The 18,380-nt window shown below is 47.7% G+C and overlaps 1 protein-coding gene across 8 annotated transcripts in view; it reads left to right on the forward strand.

The window, feature by feature from the left end:
* Positions 1-18,380, forward strand: part of Zfhx3 (zinc finger homeobox 3) — a 242,061-nt gene that overhangs the window by 88,294 nt on the left and 135,387 nt on the right. For all 8 annotated transcript variants that reach the window (XR_010047021.1, XM_063247590.1, XM_063247596.1 and 5 more), the window contains one exon: positions 5,004-5,500. Coding sequence is in view for 7 of the 8 variants with exons in the window: in XM_063247590.1 (XP_063103660.1) it covers positions 5,004-5,500 (497 nt within the window). In the remaining variant the exon portion in view is untranslated. The remainder of the gene's footprint in view (positions 1-5,003; positions 5,501-18,380) is intronic.

The following is an 18,380-nucleotide window of genomic DNA, read 5'->3' on the forward strand; positions in this document are numbered from 1 at the left end:
CCATTCTTTCCTTTTTCTGTCTCTTTCTCAGTTTGAAAAATCACCGTAATCACTCAAAACTTTGGGTTCCATTCAATATTTATTGAAACTTACAGGAAACTGTAGCTGGGACAATTATGTCAATAATTTAAAGAAGGACAATCATCTCAATAAGAGGAATTTGAAACTATAGCATACCTTATTCATATAACCGAAGGCTGCCTCTATGCTGAGCCGGGAACCACCCAGAGAGATTTCCCAGTGTTCTCTGTGTATTTATGAGGATCTTGATGAAAGAGATGTGGTCTTTTTCTTTCTTAGTTTGCATTAGTTGTTGGTTATTAGTGTAGTTGGGAATTAATTGGGAATTAAATTGCCCTGGGGACATTGTAATGAGTGGTGTGATAGATGAAAAATGAATAAATTGTAAAATTGTCTATCAAAGAAAGCCAAGTTTTAATGGTAGTTAGATGTTGGCTAATGAAGCCTTTGTTGCCATGAGACACAACTGTTGAGTTGGCTGTTTCCGGTCTTTATTTGGATGGTGGTTTAGTGCTAATTGTTGCGGCTGAGTTATGTTTTAAGGGTGTCAGTTGGCTTTCTTTTACTCTAACAAATACCTGCATTAATCAGTTTATAAAGCGAAAAGGCTTATTGTGGCTCACAGTTTTGGAGGTTTTAGTCCTAGTCAGTTGCTTTCGTTGCTTTACACCTGTAGTAAGGCTGTGTGTCATGGTGGGAGCACATGGTGGGGGAAGTTGCTCATCTCCTGGTGGCCAGGAAGTGAAAAGGATACGAAGAACCAGCACCTCATATCCCTTTCAAGGGTACATCCCCATACAACCAGAAGATTTCCAACCAGGTCCCTCATCTTTTAAGGTTCCATCACCTTCCAGTGGTGCCACAAGCTAGGGACTGTGTCTTTAACAAACAGGTCTTTGGGGAACACATTTGAACCGTAGCACCAAGTCTTAGCAATTGGTTTTATAGTATCTGAACTAGGACTAAGAGTATGTAGGATTTAAATGCTGAAAACTGTGAATCTGTAGGCTAAGTCATAACCACTTTTATGAGAGCTGCTTTTTAGCCTGATAGTCTGCAAAGCAGATTCATGAGAACCAGCACGAAGATTGGGCTCCTCCTGACCCCAAACTCTTGTGACCTGGAAGGATGACACTACCTGAGCTCTCATGTGACTCTGCTAACTTAGGACCTGTGGCAGTGGCCTGAATTGAACAGTATCTCACAACTAACATGGAGATAAGCTGTTGCTGGCAACAAACTGTAAGCAAGTACCTTTATTCTGGAAATGGTTCTAGGATACCCAAGCTTTTGCCTTTCCTAGGCTGCACTGAGTGAAAGTGACTTGTCTTGGCCTGCATGTGACATTTATAATGTAGTTTAAAATATAAGGAACATAACTTCTTTTTTTTATTATAACATTTAATAAAAAGGTAAGTGTCCCAATGAGCTGCAGGTTGGACACCTCAGTGCCAAGGAGGCTTGTAGGTCTTTACTCATGTGGTGTTTTGGTGCTAATGGTGCTGATGAGGCACATTTCAAAGCGTTTGGTTTATTTTTCTGGATACATATTTCACTTTGAATTCATTTTAATCTTGTTTTCCATTTTGAAACATTAACGTGTTGATCTTTTATTACCAAGTGATCTGAAGATGTTTTGCTGACTGGTTAATCATGGAGGCATAGGGGTCCATCCTCTTAATTGTCCCAATGAGGCATGCACACTGAGGGATGGGCATCACTGCTGTCAGAAGTTTTGTTTTTTTTAAGCCAAAAGGAGTTAGAATAGTCTCATCTAGAGATACGAGAAACAGACCTTAGGAGTAAACTAGCCATAGTGTGAGTGGACAAAGATGCAGAAAATGAAAGGGTTCATATGAGGGGGTGAAAGGTCTTTTTAATTGCCTTGAAAATGGTAACTAAGGCTTGAATTGAGAAGTGGAGAAACGTTTTGCTTTTGCACTTAGTGTGTGTCCCGCACTGTCCTGGGTATTAAGTTAGGTGCAAAAGAAGCACAAGAATGGCTCCCTGTGTTCTAGAAGAGACATACTCTATTTCTTAAGGAGAATGAACTCTTCCTTATAAGGCCCTCTGGCTCTGTCCAGAAAGGCCAGTCTTCACTGTCACTGCTAGTCATACAAGGTGAGCCTTTGGAGACACTCTGTGCCTTCCTTAGGCCATGAGATCTGTTGAGGTGATGAAGTTACAGGCATTTTCTGCTAGAAACCTTAGTGGCTGTGGGGACAAGAAGTGTCCAAAGGGCTTAAAATTAAAGTTGGATGACAGCAGGAGAAGGTGACATATGCAAATGAAAGGAGCGATAGCTCTCTGTTCTCTCTGCAGCTCTGGTGTTTTTCTTTGGGTCATTTGTAAGGTGACTGTAGGTGTTTTTTTGCAGAAAGAGAAAATGGTTTTTGCAAAATATATTCCTGCTTGTAAAGGTATTGTCTTTATACTTCCTTTGACAGAACTTCCTCTTGAGTTCTGTCAAATAGGTACTGAGTGTGGACATTCTTCCTTTCTGGAAGACTTCAAGGAGAGGGTTGGCACCCCTTGGCTTGGTATGATATGGTCAGATTCACTGCTACTTATAGACCAGATGTTAGTCTGGAGGCCCTATGAGCATCCTCCCCAAATCCTTCATTCTCTAAAGGTTAGCACAGCACTGAGGGAGGGTTCCCTTGTGGGGTCACATCTGTGTTTCTCAAGTAGCCAGGCAGCCACAGGGAACTGTGTCAGGCTTACCGGTGGCCCTGCTTCTGCCTGTGTTCTAGAATGTACCACTTAATCAAAATGCCTCTCCCTGGATGTGCTTCTGGGTGGGCTCACATGCCAGCTTGTGATTCCAAGCTCACATGTCTGGTAGAGTGCAACACTAGAGCCTGTTGATTTAGTACTTAGAGAAGCTTCCTTGCTGACTGCCTGTGCATCAGCTGCGGTTCCCGCACTTGGGCTTGGGGGGTTCCAGAGTCCTGGAGTCCAGGGTCCTGGAGGTGTTTCTCTGAGGTGTGGTTCTTGATGGGAGTTTTGGTTTCCTTGTCATCCTGTTTTCTCACCCCTCCTGTTTTGTCCTGTTTTGCATTTCATGTTGAAAGCTTGGAGTAGGAGCAGGACTGTCTTCCTCTGCTTGTTCTGGAGACTTCTAATTTTCACTCAGGCATCCAGCAAGTGACAGTTGAATTTCTCTTTAGAGCAGTATTGATGCACTGAGGTTAAATTTAAAAAGTGGGGAAGATTTGATGCTTCAGGTGGTTAGCATCAGAAACAAATATATGTTTTCTCCTTGTCTTGCCCTCCAGGCAGTTTCTGCTTTGACTGAACACTGTGTGTTTTGTGAATGTTGCCTGCCCTTCATCCCCATTAAGGGATGGAATTTGGGTGCCCCCTCCCTTTCTCTTTTTCTCTCTTGTCCTAAAAAGAATGTCATAGTTATGACTCTTCTCACCAGGGGAGATGGCAAGAGAGACAAGCAGGAAGCCTCCTAAGCCTTCTGGAATGCATGCACGGGAGATTTCTGTGACTTGCTAGACTGTCCACAGACTTCAGATGTAGCCTGTCTTTTCACTCAGGGTGCCTCAGTGTAAATAAGGAAATCATTACAAAAAAATTCTTTCTTTGATGAGCCACTAACCTGGATTCTAATCAGTCATTAAAAAAAGAAAGAAAGAAAAAAATCGCCCAACCATATGTAAAAGGTCAAGCTTAAATATCAGCTAAGGGATGGGAGCAGCCCTAATAGCTCAAGAGTGCATGTCTGAAGGGGAAGGACAGAGGAGAGAAGCTGCCACTCAGCTTTCTGTGTGACCATGTGCCTCTAGGTTATGGAGGGAAGCCTACTTCTTCTAAAGCTTCCCACCTTATAGAGAGCTTGCTGTCTTAATGTCCCGCAGTGAAGGCGAGCCCATTCCTGGTTTATGTAGGTCAGTGATGGACTGAAAAAGGGCAGGGTGGAAAGAATGGGACACCGTTTCTCAGACTCTTTTTTTTTAGGGACTGTGAGCTGACGCACATGGGTCATTGCCCAACTCAGTCTGCTTCCCTAAAGTGTACCATGTTGGTTCTTTCTGACCTTTGTCACAGACAGCTAACCTTTGAGTATCTGTGCAGTGGGCTGGACACTTACTTGGCTCAGCAAGAGTAAGGCTGGACTGATGTCCCAGAGATGTTGCTCCCTAATAGGGCCACCAGTTCCGATGTGGCTTTGCGTGTGGTTAGCCATGACTGGCCTAGAGAATGTGATCTGGCCAGTAGTAGATCCTCATTTCACGTGGTGTGGAGGCTCAGAAAAAGGAGCCAGGGAGACAGAATTTTGATGAGGGTAGGTGTGGTGAGAAATAGAGAGCTCATCATTGACATTTTTGCTTTAGAGCTGCACAGTCCAAAACACCAGTTGCACATGGCTATTTAATTATAATTGAAATTGATAGTAATTATATTTAGAAATTTTGTTCCTTAGTTGCCCCTTTTTGAGTGTTCCTTAGCCACATGTGGCTGGTGACTGCTGCTATTTATTTGGACAGCGCAGCTATAGAACATTCCCATGATTGCAGAAAGTTCTCTTAGTTCTTAGTTGGATCTTGGGCCCAATCTGGATTTGCCATAAAGGCTTTGTGTTTAGATTATAACTCTGATTTCCAATTTTGGAGTGGTTTGGAGTTTTAGTTTGTGTCTTATCAGTGAGTGATACTGGCTTCTAACTTTTCTCAAATCCTGAGAAAGGGGATGAACTGAGATAATGCAAAAGACTGTTCATTAATTTTCCTATGTGCTTTTTTTTTTTTCCTAAAGAGGGAAAACACAAAGTCTTCCAGAAATCTCAGAATGTTCACAAGAGTCAAACACCTCAAGTGGACTTTGTGTGTTTTCCAGCTAGCAGATCCTTGTGATTCCTGCAGCGTGACCTTGTTCTTCTTGGAAGCCAGTTGAGGGTGGCGGAGGGCTGGGTGGGTCTGAGCCTGTGAGCCTGGCCTCTGATTGTTGTCACCTTCTGTCCTTCCCCACAGTGGGCGGTGAGATCCCCCTAGACATGCGGCTTGGGGGCGGGCAGCTGGTATCGGAGGAGCTGATGAATCTGGGCGAGAGCTTCATCCAGACCAACGACCCGTCCCTGAAGCTCTTCCAGTGCGCTGTCTGCAACAAGTTCACGACGGACAACCTGGACATGCTGGGGTTGCACATGAATGTGGAGCGCAGCCTCGCGGAGGACGAGTGGAAGGCCGTGATGGGGGACTCGTACCAATGCAAGCTCTGCCGCTACAACACCCAGCTCAAGGCCAACTTCCAGCTGCACTGCAAGACAGACAAGCACGTGCAGAAGTACCAGCTGGTGGCCCACATCAAGGAGGGCGGCAAGGCCAATGAGTGGAGGCTCAAGTGTGTGGCCATCGGCAACCCCGTGCACCTGAAGTGCAATGCCTGCGACTACTACACCAACAGCCTGGAGAAGCTGCGGCTGCACACAGTCAACTCCAGGCACGAGGCCAGTCTGAAGTTGTACAAGGTAAGGGCTGGCTCTTCGGTGCCATGCGCTGTCTGCACCGAGTTGTTTGGGTAGCTGGGAGGTCGGGGAGGACGGGGAAGGGGACCATTAGTCTCTGTCATTTTTCCGTTGGCTGCTGTGTGGCAGCCCAGAGCTGGAAGGGGTGTTGCTATCACTTCCTATGCAGTAGAGATGTGGCGGTGGCTTCACCTGGTGGCTGATGTTCTTGTTTGGGGTGCCCCATTTTAAGGGTCAGGTTTACTTTATAGCAGCCAGGCATCATCCTCCTTCCACCTTGACTGTTTCTAGAGTTGGCTTTTTCCTAACGCACTACCAGCTTCTGTGACTCTCTGTCTTCACGCTCTTCTTGTTCTCCTTTTCTTTCCTCTGGATGCCCCGGTGTGGCTCATCCAGCCAGCATGGTGCATCTCTTGCACACCAGCACTCTTCTAGGTATGCACTTTCATGGGTGCACAACATAGAGCCAGTACCCACCCATCCCCGACAGTATCCCTACCTCAGGGAGCTTCCTTCCTTTCGGGGGTCAGTGGCTGGCATCAGAGGAGCTGATGAACCAGAATGAGAGCTTCATCCACACCAACGACCTGTCCCTGCATCTCATCATGATGCGCATCGTGAATAAATTATATGGCAGGCTGCATGGGCTTCCCTGCTATGGGGAAAAAACAGGGTTACAGAAGAGGGCCCTTTGTTTTGTGTTTTTTCTCTGGGCCTTTTATGTTTCCGTCCCCTTTATCTTCCTTCTGCTGATCTTTTTCTGTTTCCGGGCTTCTCTCATCCTCCTCTCTCTCTGTCCCCTGTCCCCCTCTTTCCTTTCCCTTCCTCTCTCCACCCGTCTCCCCCAATCCTCCTCCGAACTTCGTAGGTGGTGGCGGAGGGGAGGGGCTCCGGATACTGTAAATAGTCCTTTCCCTTGCACGCCAGGATCGCTCCAGACGTTTCTATTGATTTTCACTGGACTTAAAGCCTCACCTTTTTCTCTAATCATCCCATAATGGCTTTAGTATGAACAATCAGGTACAAATCGCCATAAATCTCCCCAGCCTCGTTCCACATACCTTCCACTCCCTTGCTTTCTCTTTCCATCTCCTCGATGTTATTATTTGTGCTCTCTCTCCCTTCACACCCTTTCTACCGTCTTCTGTCTTCCCCTGACCAGTGTTTAGTGTCTGCTAACCCGAGCTCACAAAATCCCCTCCCTACTCGTAGTGATTTTAGATGGAGACTCCGCCCAAGGAAGAATTCTGATCCATTGCCCGTGTTTGTCTCTGCCAGGCGACTGTAATTCATTTTACAGTTGCTTGTTCACAGGGTGGTGGAGGCCTGTGTGCCAGGGATGAGAAAACATTTTAGGGAGAGGAGGAGGAAGCAAGTGTTGAGGACAGAATGTTCTGGAAGTGACTGCTCACGCCAGTTACAATGCACTGGACACCGAGCAGCCAGCTCCTGTGTTTCAAGGGAACAAGAGTCTTACGGGAGTGGCTCAGCTTTGTGCCACCATGGAAGGAAAATTTTCTTTGCAGTTGGAAGTCTGAGCTGGCCACAGGATGGTGTCCATGTGATCAAGAAAACCTGATAGAAAAACCAGTGGAAAAAGAATTTCCAAAGGACCCAACTGAGTAAAATTTGCACAAAGGACTCAGGGTGGCCATTGAAGGTCGCATGCCACTTTGATGAAGAGTCCTTTGGAGGTGGCTCGAAGCTGGGCTGCTTCCATCTCTGGGAAAAATTGGCATTTAGATTATAAAGTGCCCGTGATGGTAACTGACTCCGCATCTAGTGCCCCCAGTGGAGGTCTTGACTGTGAGTGAGCCAGGCATTGGCCTGGCTTCTAAAGGGCCCGGCACCAGGCAGATTCACCCATAGTTACTTTCCACTCTGCTCCCAAAGCCACATCCTCGGATCACACCTGAGAGTTAGGGTGAAGTGTTTTCAGGGCACCGGGTGTGTATGAAGGAAGCAATTTCTTTGTGTGTTTCTCTTTCACCAATTCTAGTTGCTTATCCTCCTGGACGCATTTGTATATGTATGTACATACGATTCTGGGGTTGAACTCAGGGACTTTCTACCCAGCCTTTTAAAAAAATTATTATTTTTGAGATAGAGTCTTACTAAAGTGCTATTACCCAGGATGAGCTCCAATTTGTGATTCTTGTGCCACAGCCTCTCAGAGTTCTGCGATTACTTTTTGTTGTCATTGTTGTTAAGGTGGAGGGCAGGACACTTCTGTTCAAAAAGTGCAACGTGGTCCTAAGTGTTGGGATACAGGATAAAGGTGAGAGGCGTCTGTCCGAGTGACACATTTAGCTGGCACGTCCCTGGGGGTGAGCAGCTCCTGACTGAGTTTCAGGACAGAATTCCCGGCATCAGGAGCCAAAGGTCATTAGCACGGCTCGTTAGTCCTTAGGTAATGAATGTCCCTCTCTTGCTGAGGCTCTGCCAGGGGTGGGGAGCTCTCCCACCCATTCCTGGATGACACGGGATTATCATTCCAGTGCTGGTCCTGAGCTCTTTGTCCCTCAGTGTGACTAAGATAAACCTCTTTTGCCAGCTTTCCTCGGTCTGTGGACTCGGGGTGGGGTTTCCAGGTGGCTTGAGAGTCACTTTTTCTCGAGGCCCTGGTGTGGCCTGTAGTAAATGGAGATTGATTGCATGTTATTTTTCCTCTTGCTAATGTAATCCATTAGCCCGGCACATGCATAATCAGTTTAGAGCACAGTTAACTGGATGTAATCGAGTTCTTTACTGTCTGCTAGAGAAACCGTTCCAGATGCAGCTGACCCGGGGAGGGCACGGGGCTTCTCACTCACAGCCCGCCTCGCGCACCCCTACCCGCCCCCCATCCCTCTACACCCTGTCCCCACTCTCTGGTTATTTATTTGTGATCAGCTAGGGAGACCCCCCAAAGAAGCTGCTCTCTACTGTGGAAGAAGCCTCCTGTCCTCCCCCTTTTGGCAGAGACTTTTCCTCCCCTTCTCTCCTTTCCCCTTCATGTTAGAGAAGATAGAGCCTTGGTCTCGGGAGACAGAGCAGTGATGTGGCTTTCCAGTTTGTCATTTGACCACACTCCAGTGCAGTGTCACTGCCCTTGGTACCACAAAAGCTCATACAGGATGTACATCCCAAATCTGCAAGTCCAGAATCTGTAGTGCTGCAGTATCTGAAACTTAAGAGTACCAACATGATCCCGCAGGTGAAAAACGCCACCCAATGCAACTTAGTCTAAGCACAGGTTCACCAGCCATAGTACAGGTGCATGTGTGCATAATCCCAGCTGCGCTGGAGGCTGGGGCAGGAAGGTTGCATTTAAGGCCAGCATGGGCAATTTAGTGACCACCCTGTTTCAAAATAAAAAAATAAAAAGGGCTGGGGCTGCAGCTCAGTGGTAGAGCCTTCTTGGGTTCCACCTCTAGTACTTCAAAAACAAAACAGAAATGCACTAACAGTATTTCCTAAAATTATCTTCAGACTACGTGTATAAAGGTATATGTGAAACATAAAAAAATCCCAAATGCTGCTGGGTCCCGCACATTTTAGATCAGGGACACCTGTATACATTACATGTTACGACTGAACTTTCTGGAAGACTAGGCAGTTTTAACCAGACAGGAGATGGTTAGCTAATCTGCAAAAGCCTGTTGATATTTACTTATGTTGCCTAAAATTGAAAGCTTTTGATTATTATGTGATGCTAGTCTTCAAAGCGGGTAATGGTCACATATTTTTCCCACCTCCTGAGAGAAGAGGGCCGAGGCAGGAGAGCCAGAGGGACCTCCATGTGACTTGTGCAGCGTGCTCTTGGCGGGATTCCTTGGGGACTGTTTTGGCTGCGGTCCAGCTCGTTGGGGTCACAGGTCCACCAAGTCCTGCCCTCATGGGCATTCTGATCTCCAGGGCTCCAGGGCAGCTTCAAAACTGGGTTGTCGGTTTCTGCCCTGAAGGATGTTGCTGGGCTGGAAAGGTGGCATGTCGTGGAAAAGATGCATTCGCTTCCCCAGCTTTCTGCCATTGCACTTAGCACTCCTCTTCCCAACTGCCCATCTTGCACCTGTCCACCCAGAGATGCAGGTGTCCCTGCCCGTCCTGATTAGGGGTGTAGCTGGTACCCACCGACGCTTCCCTACCCCCACGGTCTTCCCTACTCTTCTGAGACCAGCTTCTGAGAGAGAACCTGAGTCTGGGCTCTGGGGCAGGGCTGGTGCAGGCCGCCCCTGTTTACTGTGCCTTGCTGGCTATGTGGCATCAGTCATGAGCTCTCCGAGGTTTGTGGTCTTTGCAGCTTGGAGGAGGGGTGCAGAAAGGCCATTGGCAATCTGTGCACACCTGTCAACAATCAGAATCTGTTTTTTCCTTTGATGTCTTTCTTCACCTGTGAGTCATTGGAATGGAAATCCATCACCTTTAGCAGATAGATTAAGACCCCACCAGAATCCATTACTCAAACAGTTCCTAGCTGAGGTGTCTTTGATTAGGCCAAGACCCAAGGTTGCATGGTCCTCTTAAATTATACACCAAGAGGGTTGTCGACCACACGGAGGGGCTGGCGGTGTGTGAGCTGCATTAGGCCAGTAAGGCACACAGATGAGGAGCCGGTGTCTAAGCCACCTTTACTTGGCTTAGAATAGGAAACAGAATAAGGCACCGGTGTATTAAAATACACACAGAGCCAAATTCTGCAGATGGCGGCCTTTTACTCTGCTGTCCTCTGAAGAGTCTGCTCTGCAGAAGGATGTAAGAGCTCGCCAGGGGACTCAGCATTACCTATTTAAACACCTTCTCACTTCTTCCCCTGATGCATCAGAAGCTCATTGGAGCCCAGTCTCCCAGCAGGGCCATAAAATTGTTGTATGCTAGATGGACAAATCAAGACAGAGAACAATGCAGAAGATGATTTGGTTTGAAATCTGCATTCTTCATCTGCCTAATGTGTGCGCTGGGGAGCGGAGGGGGCTCAGAAGACAGCTGCACGCTTCATGCCTGTAGGTGGTGACCGCGGCCTTTGTCCTGTCCTGACAGGAAAGCGCGTAAATCCTCTGGGAGTCTCTCCTCCTCCGTCCCCTCCTCCCTCCCATGCCCTTCACCCCGGGGTGGCTGCACAGTTGAAGCAGGGGTGCAGGTGTCACCTGGTTTCCATTGTGACTCTGGGGCAGGGTTTCCTCCAGTCTTGTTTTCTCATTAGGTAGGCGTTTTTCTTTTGGTTTCAAGTGCACACTTCTGCTGCTTTCTTTCCCTGCTTTGGTGCCTTCCACTAAAAATGAAAAGAGGGGACAGCTTTTCCCAAGGTGATTTAGAAGGTGTGAAAGGCCAGATGTGCCGGTCCATTTTAACTTTTCTGAGCAGCTGGGGCTCTGAAGTTTATTTCCCTCCCTGGATGGCTGGGGCCAGCAGGAAGCAGGGCTCCTTGCCAAGTGTGGAAGGCTGTGCGTCCTGTGGAGGTGCCTGGCCTTTCCTCCTGCCGAAAGCATCCCGCCCACCTTCTGCGGAACCCGCCCAGCACAGGTGTCACACAGGACATCCAGCTAAAGGCCGTGCCTACAAGCCTTGGCCATGTAGCTCTGGCTGTGGCACGGTGCACACCCTCAGGTCATGAAGGCAGCACCTTAGCACAGAATGGACGCGAAGTTGTGTGTGTGTGTGTTTTTTTAAGAGTTCTGTACTTAATATGCCACTTGTTGAAAAACCAGTTCTACAACCATTAACCAGAGCCCTTTCTTCTCTCTCTTTTTCTAAATGCAACGTTTGTTTGTTTTCTGTCTTTCCTTCCCCTCCCTTCAATCCTTTCATAAATAGTAAAACACACATCAGACCTGGTTAGCTATGATTGTGTTCTCAGATACTGCGTAGTTGGTTAGCAGTCCACGTTTACCTAAGTGTAAAATGTAGGGTTGTTTTTGCTGGTCAGAGTACTGTGAATAGTACATGTTCCCCGTGAAAACACTTGAAAAATCAAGAAGAGAAAAATGACTTACCACGCTAAGTGTACTGCACAGTGGTGTGTTTTTATTTCATTTTTTTATACGTGACATAAACATTTCATAAAACTGGAATGATACCGAGTATAATTATACCCAAGACCCCTTTAAAAGTATCTTTGTGTGCCTTTTTTAGGGACTGTTAAATTGACTTTTTCTATTCTGCCTTCACTTTCCAAAAGCAAACCACTGTTATGTTTAGTTTGTGTTCCTCTGGGCTTTTTTTTCTGTGCTGCTGTACAAATGTGTGTGCATGTGTGCGTGCACATACAGACTTCAAACTCTAAATATGTATGCATGCTGTGCATTCAGCTTTTTCATGTAACCTTTTATCATGAGAGTCATTTTATGTCAGCACATCCAGTAGCGTTCTGGATCATTCTTTTTTAATGGCTGTGTAGTATTCTACATATTAACTTATTGATGTACACAGAAGTTATTTGCCCTGTTCTGATATTACTTATAAAGAATTAGGAAACAGTATCTTGCTGTTCCAGGAAGGAAGATTATACTTGATCCTTCAGGACAGTGGTGGCTGTTTCATCCCCCCCAGACAGATGATGCGCAACCCCCCACAGTAACTAGCACCCTACTGTTATTTTCTGTCTTTGTGTCAGATCGACAGCATTGAGCCGATGTGAATCTTTGTGATTATTAGATTCAGTGAGCATTTTTCAAGTATTTATTTGCCATGTGCTTCTGTGCGTGTGGCTTTCTGAGCCTTTGCCTGTTAATTTTCGTGGTTCGTTCTTCTTTTAATCCTCATGTATCTGAGAGCCTGCCATCCTTGATGTCCTATACATGCAGCAATAGCTTCTCCCAGTCTGTTTATCGTCTTTAATTTTGCTTATGGCACATTTTGATAAACAGGTACTTCACATGTTTATGAAGTCTAGTTTGTCCATCTGTGTGGTTCTAATTTTTCTTTTTTTCCCCACAGGGAGGCCTTTTCTCTTTGCTAAGATTTACCTATCACTTCCTAGCTGCTTTGTGTGTATTAACTGATTCAGACTCTTACCGGGCTTCATTGAAGTGGAGACCTTGAGGCACACAGGGCCACGGGCCACAAGCTCGGGAACATTGCAGTCCTCTGTTCGTGCTCGGCAGATGACTCTCCTTCACTGATCTCTTCAGCAGCCTCCCCCATGCCTTTTACCCGTGAGGAGTGTATTTTTTGTATGGGAGGCTGATGCAGGAGGATTGTCAAGTTCAAGAGCAGCCTAGGCAACTTAGCAAGACTTTATCTATGAATAAAATTTAGAACAAATCTTAGTATGTGGTTTGTATAGCATCAGTGAGGGCCTGAATTCAGTCTCGAGCACTGCAAAACACACACGCAGCTGTCTTTATCACAAGGATGGAGAGGAAGAAGGAGCAAAAAGGCCCATTCTCTTTTCAGACATTTAAAGTCTTAAGGTATTAATGTCAGCCTCTCCCTTTTCTTGTTCCTCTGGGCCGTATTCCCCCCGGGGGAGTTTCTTGAACTCATTGCCTTCATTAAACCCTGTGGGACCAAGCTGCGTTTCAGTGCCATAATGGAACTGTAGATCTCACTGTTAACCTTTCAGAAAAGGCCTGGAAGCAGATCCCAAGCTCCCTTCCCTGAAGCTCGCATGGAGGCAGCGTGTGGCGAGCACCGAGTGTGTCTGCTGTTTCCAGGACAGTTTTCAGGGGCTGCCATGTGCCTCCTCCTGGCTTGTAAAGCTGTAGCCGGGGCCCTGAGCTGAGTAGCAAGGGGGTCTAACTGCAGAAGTTCTGCCAACTGCTGCTCTGTTAGACTGCCCGAGAGCCACCTCCCCAGATCCTCGGACTAAAGGCCCTGGAGCTCATGAGAGAGAAGTCTCAGTCTTTCTGCATCCTCCTCCACTCCACTCCCACCTGGGGATGCTTTGTGCCCATGACACGGGCTCCTTAGAGGTGGCCCCTGACCCTTAGGGAAACTTCACTGTGGACAGTTGGTTGCACTGGAGAATGACTCTGCGTTGGGCTGGTTCTCAGCATACCCAGGCTGGCGGGAGAACCTGGGTGGCAGGTGCTACACAGGGGCAGAGGCATGCACCCAATTTTGAATCCTTTCAACTTGTTGATGACTCGGACTCAAAGGGCAAATTTGAATACATACAGTTCCAACAGGTGTTTCTGGTTCTTTGTTTTGAAAGGGAAATTGTAAGGGAACAATTAGGCATTGTCAAGAACATTGTCAAGAAAAGGCAAGAGTTTTTAAATAATTACATAATACACCTGAACCATATTCTTTATTCTGTTTTAAACATAACTTGAAACTATAAATACTGTTTAAGTGTAGGTTGGAAAAGGCTGTTCATATGAAAACCATTTTGGCATAGCGTTAAGTAATTTTATACTTCAATAAAATTAATTTCCAGCACTGTGTGTGTGTGTGTGTGTGTGTGTGTCTGTGTGTGTCTGTGTGCCACCAGGATGTAAGATGAGGGTTTAAGATGTTTAATGACCCAGATTCTGTTGCTTGCTGCAGAGGTGACTGCAGCCAGCAGGATGAGGGTGGTGACTCCTGAGTACTCCCTGCCGTGGCCTCCAGGTCAGGTTGCCAACTATAGCAACCAACAGCATGGAACGTGGAACATGCAGTTAAATGTAGATTTTAGATGAACAGAAAGTGGTTTTCTAGTGTAAGTGTGACCATCGTGTGGGTACGTTCTAGTGTAAGTGTGACCCATCGTGTGGGTACGTTCTAGTGTAAGTGTGGCCCATCTTTTTAAGTGGGCATCTTGTATTTTATTCAGCAATTCTACCCCTGGAAGGTGAAGAGATTCTTTGAAAGTGGCCTGCAGTCAGGGTCTGCAGGTGTTCAAAGAAAGATAAGTGACTCTTTTGTTTGAAAAACTTCTGCCTCCACCCCACTGGTTCCCACCAAAGGGAAAAAAATTTGCAAAAACCTCTAATGCTTTCCAGTTTTTGTTATTTTAGAAAGCTGTCATATCAAATCTTTACATTTTCTACATAGAATAAAATGCTTTTTCCTATCTCGAAAACTAAATGTTTCTCCGAACTATTCAGTTTTACATTTCAACCCCCCCCCCATTATTTCCTTTACTGGGATGGTTTTGGGGTGGTGCATAGCAGGATGCTCAGTTTCATCTTGCCCAGCTTTGCCAACCACATTACTGCTTCTTGGGCACACCAGGCTCCTCTCGGCTCCCCCTGAAACTGTTTAGGTGTTAAAAACCCATCACTCTTGGGCACCGGTCCTTGTCCATAGGGGATGCCGGTGTCTGCAATGAGTATTTCTTTAAGAGGAAGTGCTGAGTCAGTTTGAACTAGGGTTGCTCATCAGGAGTGACTAGAACCTTCTCTAGGGCCTGCATCCTCAGCCTGTAAGAGGCAAACTCTTGTTAGAAGGTTAGAAGTGTTTATCTACCAGTGATGTTTGATTTGTAACTGTTAATGAGCAGGGCAGGTTCCCAGACTCGGGATGGGGCCTCCGAAGCCTTCCTGGTCTCTTAGGTCAACAGTTGCGCTGATGTTTTCTTTGCCAGAACAGCTTGTGCATTGGAATTATGGGAGGGACTGCTCGTCCTTTGCTGGCCCTTTGGCGTCTGTCTGCTTCCTCTCTTTGGCTGTAGGCTCCTGCTCAGGGATTGTCAGGCATTTGTAGCCACTTTGAGCTGCCTTCTGTGGCTTCCCCAGGGTGACACCAGTCCCTCGGATTCTCCGGGATCTCCGACAAAAGAGCCCTCACCTGCACCCTGATCTGCCTTTCTACTGGTCCACACCTCCACCCTGGGGACCTAAGCTTGTCAGACACCAGGTCTCCTTGACTGTTCCCCGGTAGAGCCTCTAGTAAACAAGTAAATGGGAAAGGAATTTCTTCCCATGTGGCATCTTTGTGCCAAGACTGGAGTAGGATTTGTGCAGGTCGGGGCACCTGGGTCTGAATGCTGTTGCCTGAGGCCTCTGTGTTTGGGGACTCTGTGTTAGCAGCTTGCATTGGGAGGATGAGTTGCTCCAGCCCTGCACACTCTGCTCCCCACCTTCCTTTCCATTCATGAGAACCCTCATTTGGTCGAAAGAGCAGGGCTGAGCAGGAATCAGGTATGCAAGCTTCTGAGTTAGGTGTGCTTTTCCCAGGGTGGGGGACGACAAATCAAACATGAGGGGACTGGAACCTTCTCTCGCACCTTCTTCCATCCAAAAGCTAGAAAGATCACACAGATAATCACAGCACAGAGGTGGTGATTGCTGTGGTCCTCTGACCTGGAGGGAGAGGGGATCGTGAATGGCCTCAGGACTTTTCAGACTTGGTCCTTTCCACTGTGGTTGTCACGAAAGTATTGGTTTCACCCGACCGTGGTTGGCTTCAGGACCTTGCTGCACACACGTAGAGCTTACCCAGCTCCCTCTCTGCTTTTACCTAGTAGATGTATCTTTGGAACTCGGGCACAAAGGACTGACAAGATCAGGTGTTGCTGTTTGTTCCTTGTCTCCTTTAGTTCTTGCAAAGGGCTTGAGAGGGAGCCTGCGGCACTGTGGTGGCCCTGCAGGACGATGCTGGTGCTCCTGAGGATCTAGAGGAGCTCTGGCTTTGTTTATGGTGGAGGTCGTTCTAGCAGAAAGGGCTCATCTTGCTTCAGACATGTGCTGCTGATTGTAACAGGACTCATTTGAGTTGAATGCTTTATGTCCAGTCCCTGTGTAAACTGCTGATTGTCACAGGCCCAGGAAGCTTCTCCGAGCAGCATCAGATGGTTTCCCTCTGTTGAGAACGCTCTGTGCTTTGTCATAGGATGGGGACAAGTGTGCCCCCAGAGGCTCACATCTAGCCATGAGTCTGCTCCTCCTCAGACAGTTTCCAGTGTAATCTTCCCAGAATGCGCTGCTCTTTCCTAGTGTGTTTCCCCTCCCCTCCCATCCCCCTTATTTTCTAAAATAATTGAAGATAGAGGAGCTCAGGGAGCATTCCTTGGCTCTTCTAGCTGGCCCAGCCAAGTGGCATTGGTCCCGGGACTGTGATTTCCTCGCTGTCCTAGACATTAGTCAGTCAGTGTGACTCCGTTCCGCAGCCAGCTGTGGTTTAGGAAGCACCGTGGGAGTGATTTGGCTGGAAACCTCTGTTTGTGTATGTTTGTTCGGTTTCTGGTTCTCGGATTAGGCTCTGGCCATTTTTATTATTATTTCTTTACCCAGATTTGGTTCCCATTAGTGATGGCTGCAGCTGTCTGCATCGGAAAACCAAAGGGCTTCTCCAGGAACCAGAGTCCTGACCTCTGTCCAGTCTCATTGTACAGTGTCCTGCTTGGACTCTGACCCTGCACTCCCCGCCTGCATCCTGCTGCCATACTTGTGGCTCTGGGCCTCCGGCACTTTGACTCAGGCATCTGCGGGTTCACCCAAAGTCTTTCCTCTGTCAATAACTCTCCTCTCGGACATCCCAGCTCCCAAAAGACCCTGCAAGTTTTTCGGAAACTGCCCCTCCCTCCTCACCGTCTCCCCACACACAGCCAGATGCTGGTCTTCTGTGCCAGCCTGCTTTTTATTCCTCCTCGAGTGTGGCCTTTGGAATAAAGTCTCACCTGGGGAGGTTTCTGACAGCAGCAACAAAGCCCCGGTCCACGGGGGGAGAGACTAATTACACAGCTAATTAAGCCAACAGCTGTCATTTTAAGTGCTCATTTCTTTTGTGATTTGGTGGCACGTGCCCCACGTTGCTGAGATAGGCTCTAGGTCCTGTTGGAAAATGTCTTTTTGATCAAACTTTCAGAAAGAGCGTATTATACCCTGCTCCTTCTTTGGCCCCACTAATCTATCCATGCTTTTCCAGTAAGTTCTCTCCAGGGCTGTGCCCACAGCCAATTTCTGGGCTCTGAACACGCGTCGTACCATTTGTCTTGGGCTGGTTTCTGCCTCAGGACCACTGTGTGTCACCCCATGACTTGTTGATAAGCCTCTGAAGATTCTGGGGTGCCTCTGGAGGTGAGGGGTACCACTAGCACTGTGGGAATATATGAAGGGTACAGTGCAGGTGGACACGAGTGAGGGCCTTCTGGTTTCTTGCTGTCTTGTCTGTACTGGAAGCAGATTTACTTGTGAGGAGAGTAGCTAGGCTGTGTTTCAAAGGTGCCTTTTCACAGTTAAGAGGAACAGGATGGCGGTGATGCATTAGTGACGCCAGGCAGCTCCCACCTGGGATAGAAAGGTTCTTGGAGACAGAGGAGGCGGTTAGGAAGCAGGAAGGAGGTGGCGGATCAGTTGCTTCCTCTTTCAGTGCCAGGACTGGAATGGGAGGGATGCGTGGGCACCGCGTCCTGCAGGTGGCGTAAGCGTGGCTCAGGTAGACGGTGGCCGTGGGCCTGAAGCACTTCAGCATCCGGTGCCTGCAGAGGTCAGCTGTCCTCTGGGCTGGCAGCCCCTGCCCACGGCTGCAGTGATCAGGTTCTCCCTGGCTGAGGACTCGGCCCTGAAAGTGAACTTATGATCTCTCAGTCACTGGATGTGTAAAGTTTCGACACTGAGGGAACAGGTCACCAATGGCCTCAGCACTGCCAAATCCACTGTCCACATTCCAGGCCTGGTGACCATCGTCCAGGGCTCCTTCTTGTCTCTGCTGGTTTCCTTTCTGTTACTGGATGGTAGTAGGCAGCAGGAAGCCCTCGGGCTTGGCCACTCTCCCCCCCCCCCCCCAGCGTCCCAAGTCTTTCAGTGGTTTTAAACAACATCTACCTTCTGATGACACCTGAGTCTTTGTCCCCGGCCTTGACTGCTCCCTGTATCCAGCTGCCTACTGGACGTTTGCATTGTAATTGTCTCATAATGGATTTCTCAGGTTAGCGTGGCCTGGAGACGACCCTGAGTGACCATGGCCATTAAACTACTTTCTCTCCCAGACTCCCCCATCTCTGTCTACCATTTGCAGAAACCCAGAAGCTGTGGAC

The sequence above is a fragment of the Cavia porcellus genome, unplaced genomic scaffold, assembly GCF_034190915.1.
Source record: "Cavia porcellus strain 051 isolate PalLab524CR breed Dunkin Hartley unplaced genomic scaffold, mCavPor4.1 scaffold_4, whole genome shotgun sequence".
Lineage (NCBI taxonomy): Eukaryota > Metazoa > Chordata > Mammalia > Rodentia > Caviidae > Cavia > Cavia porcellus.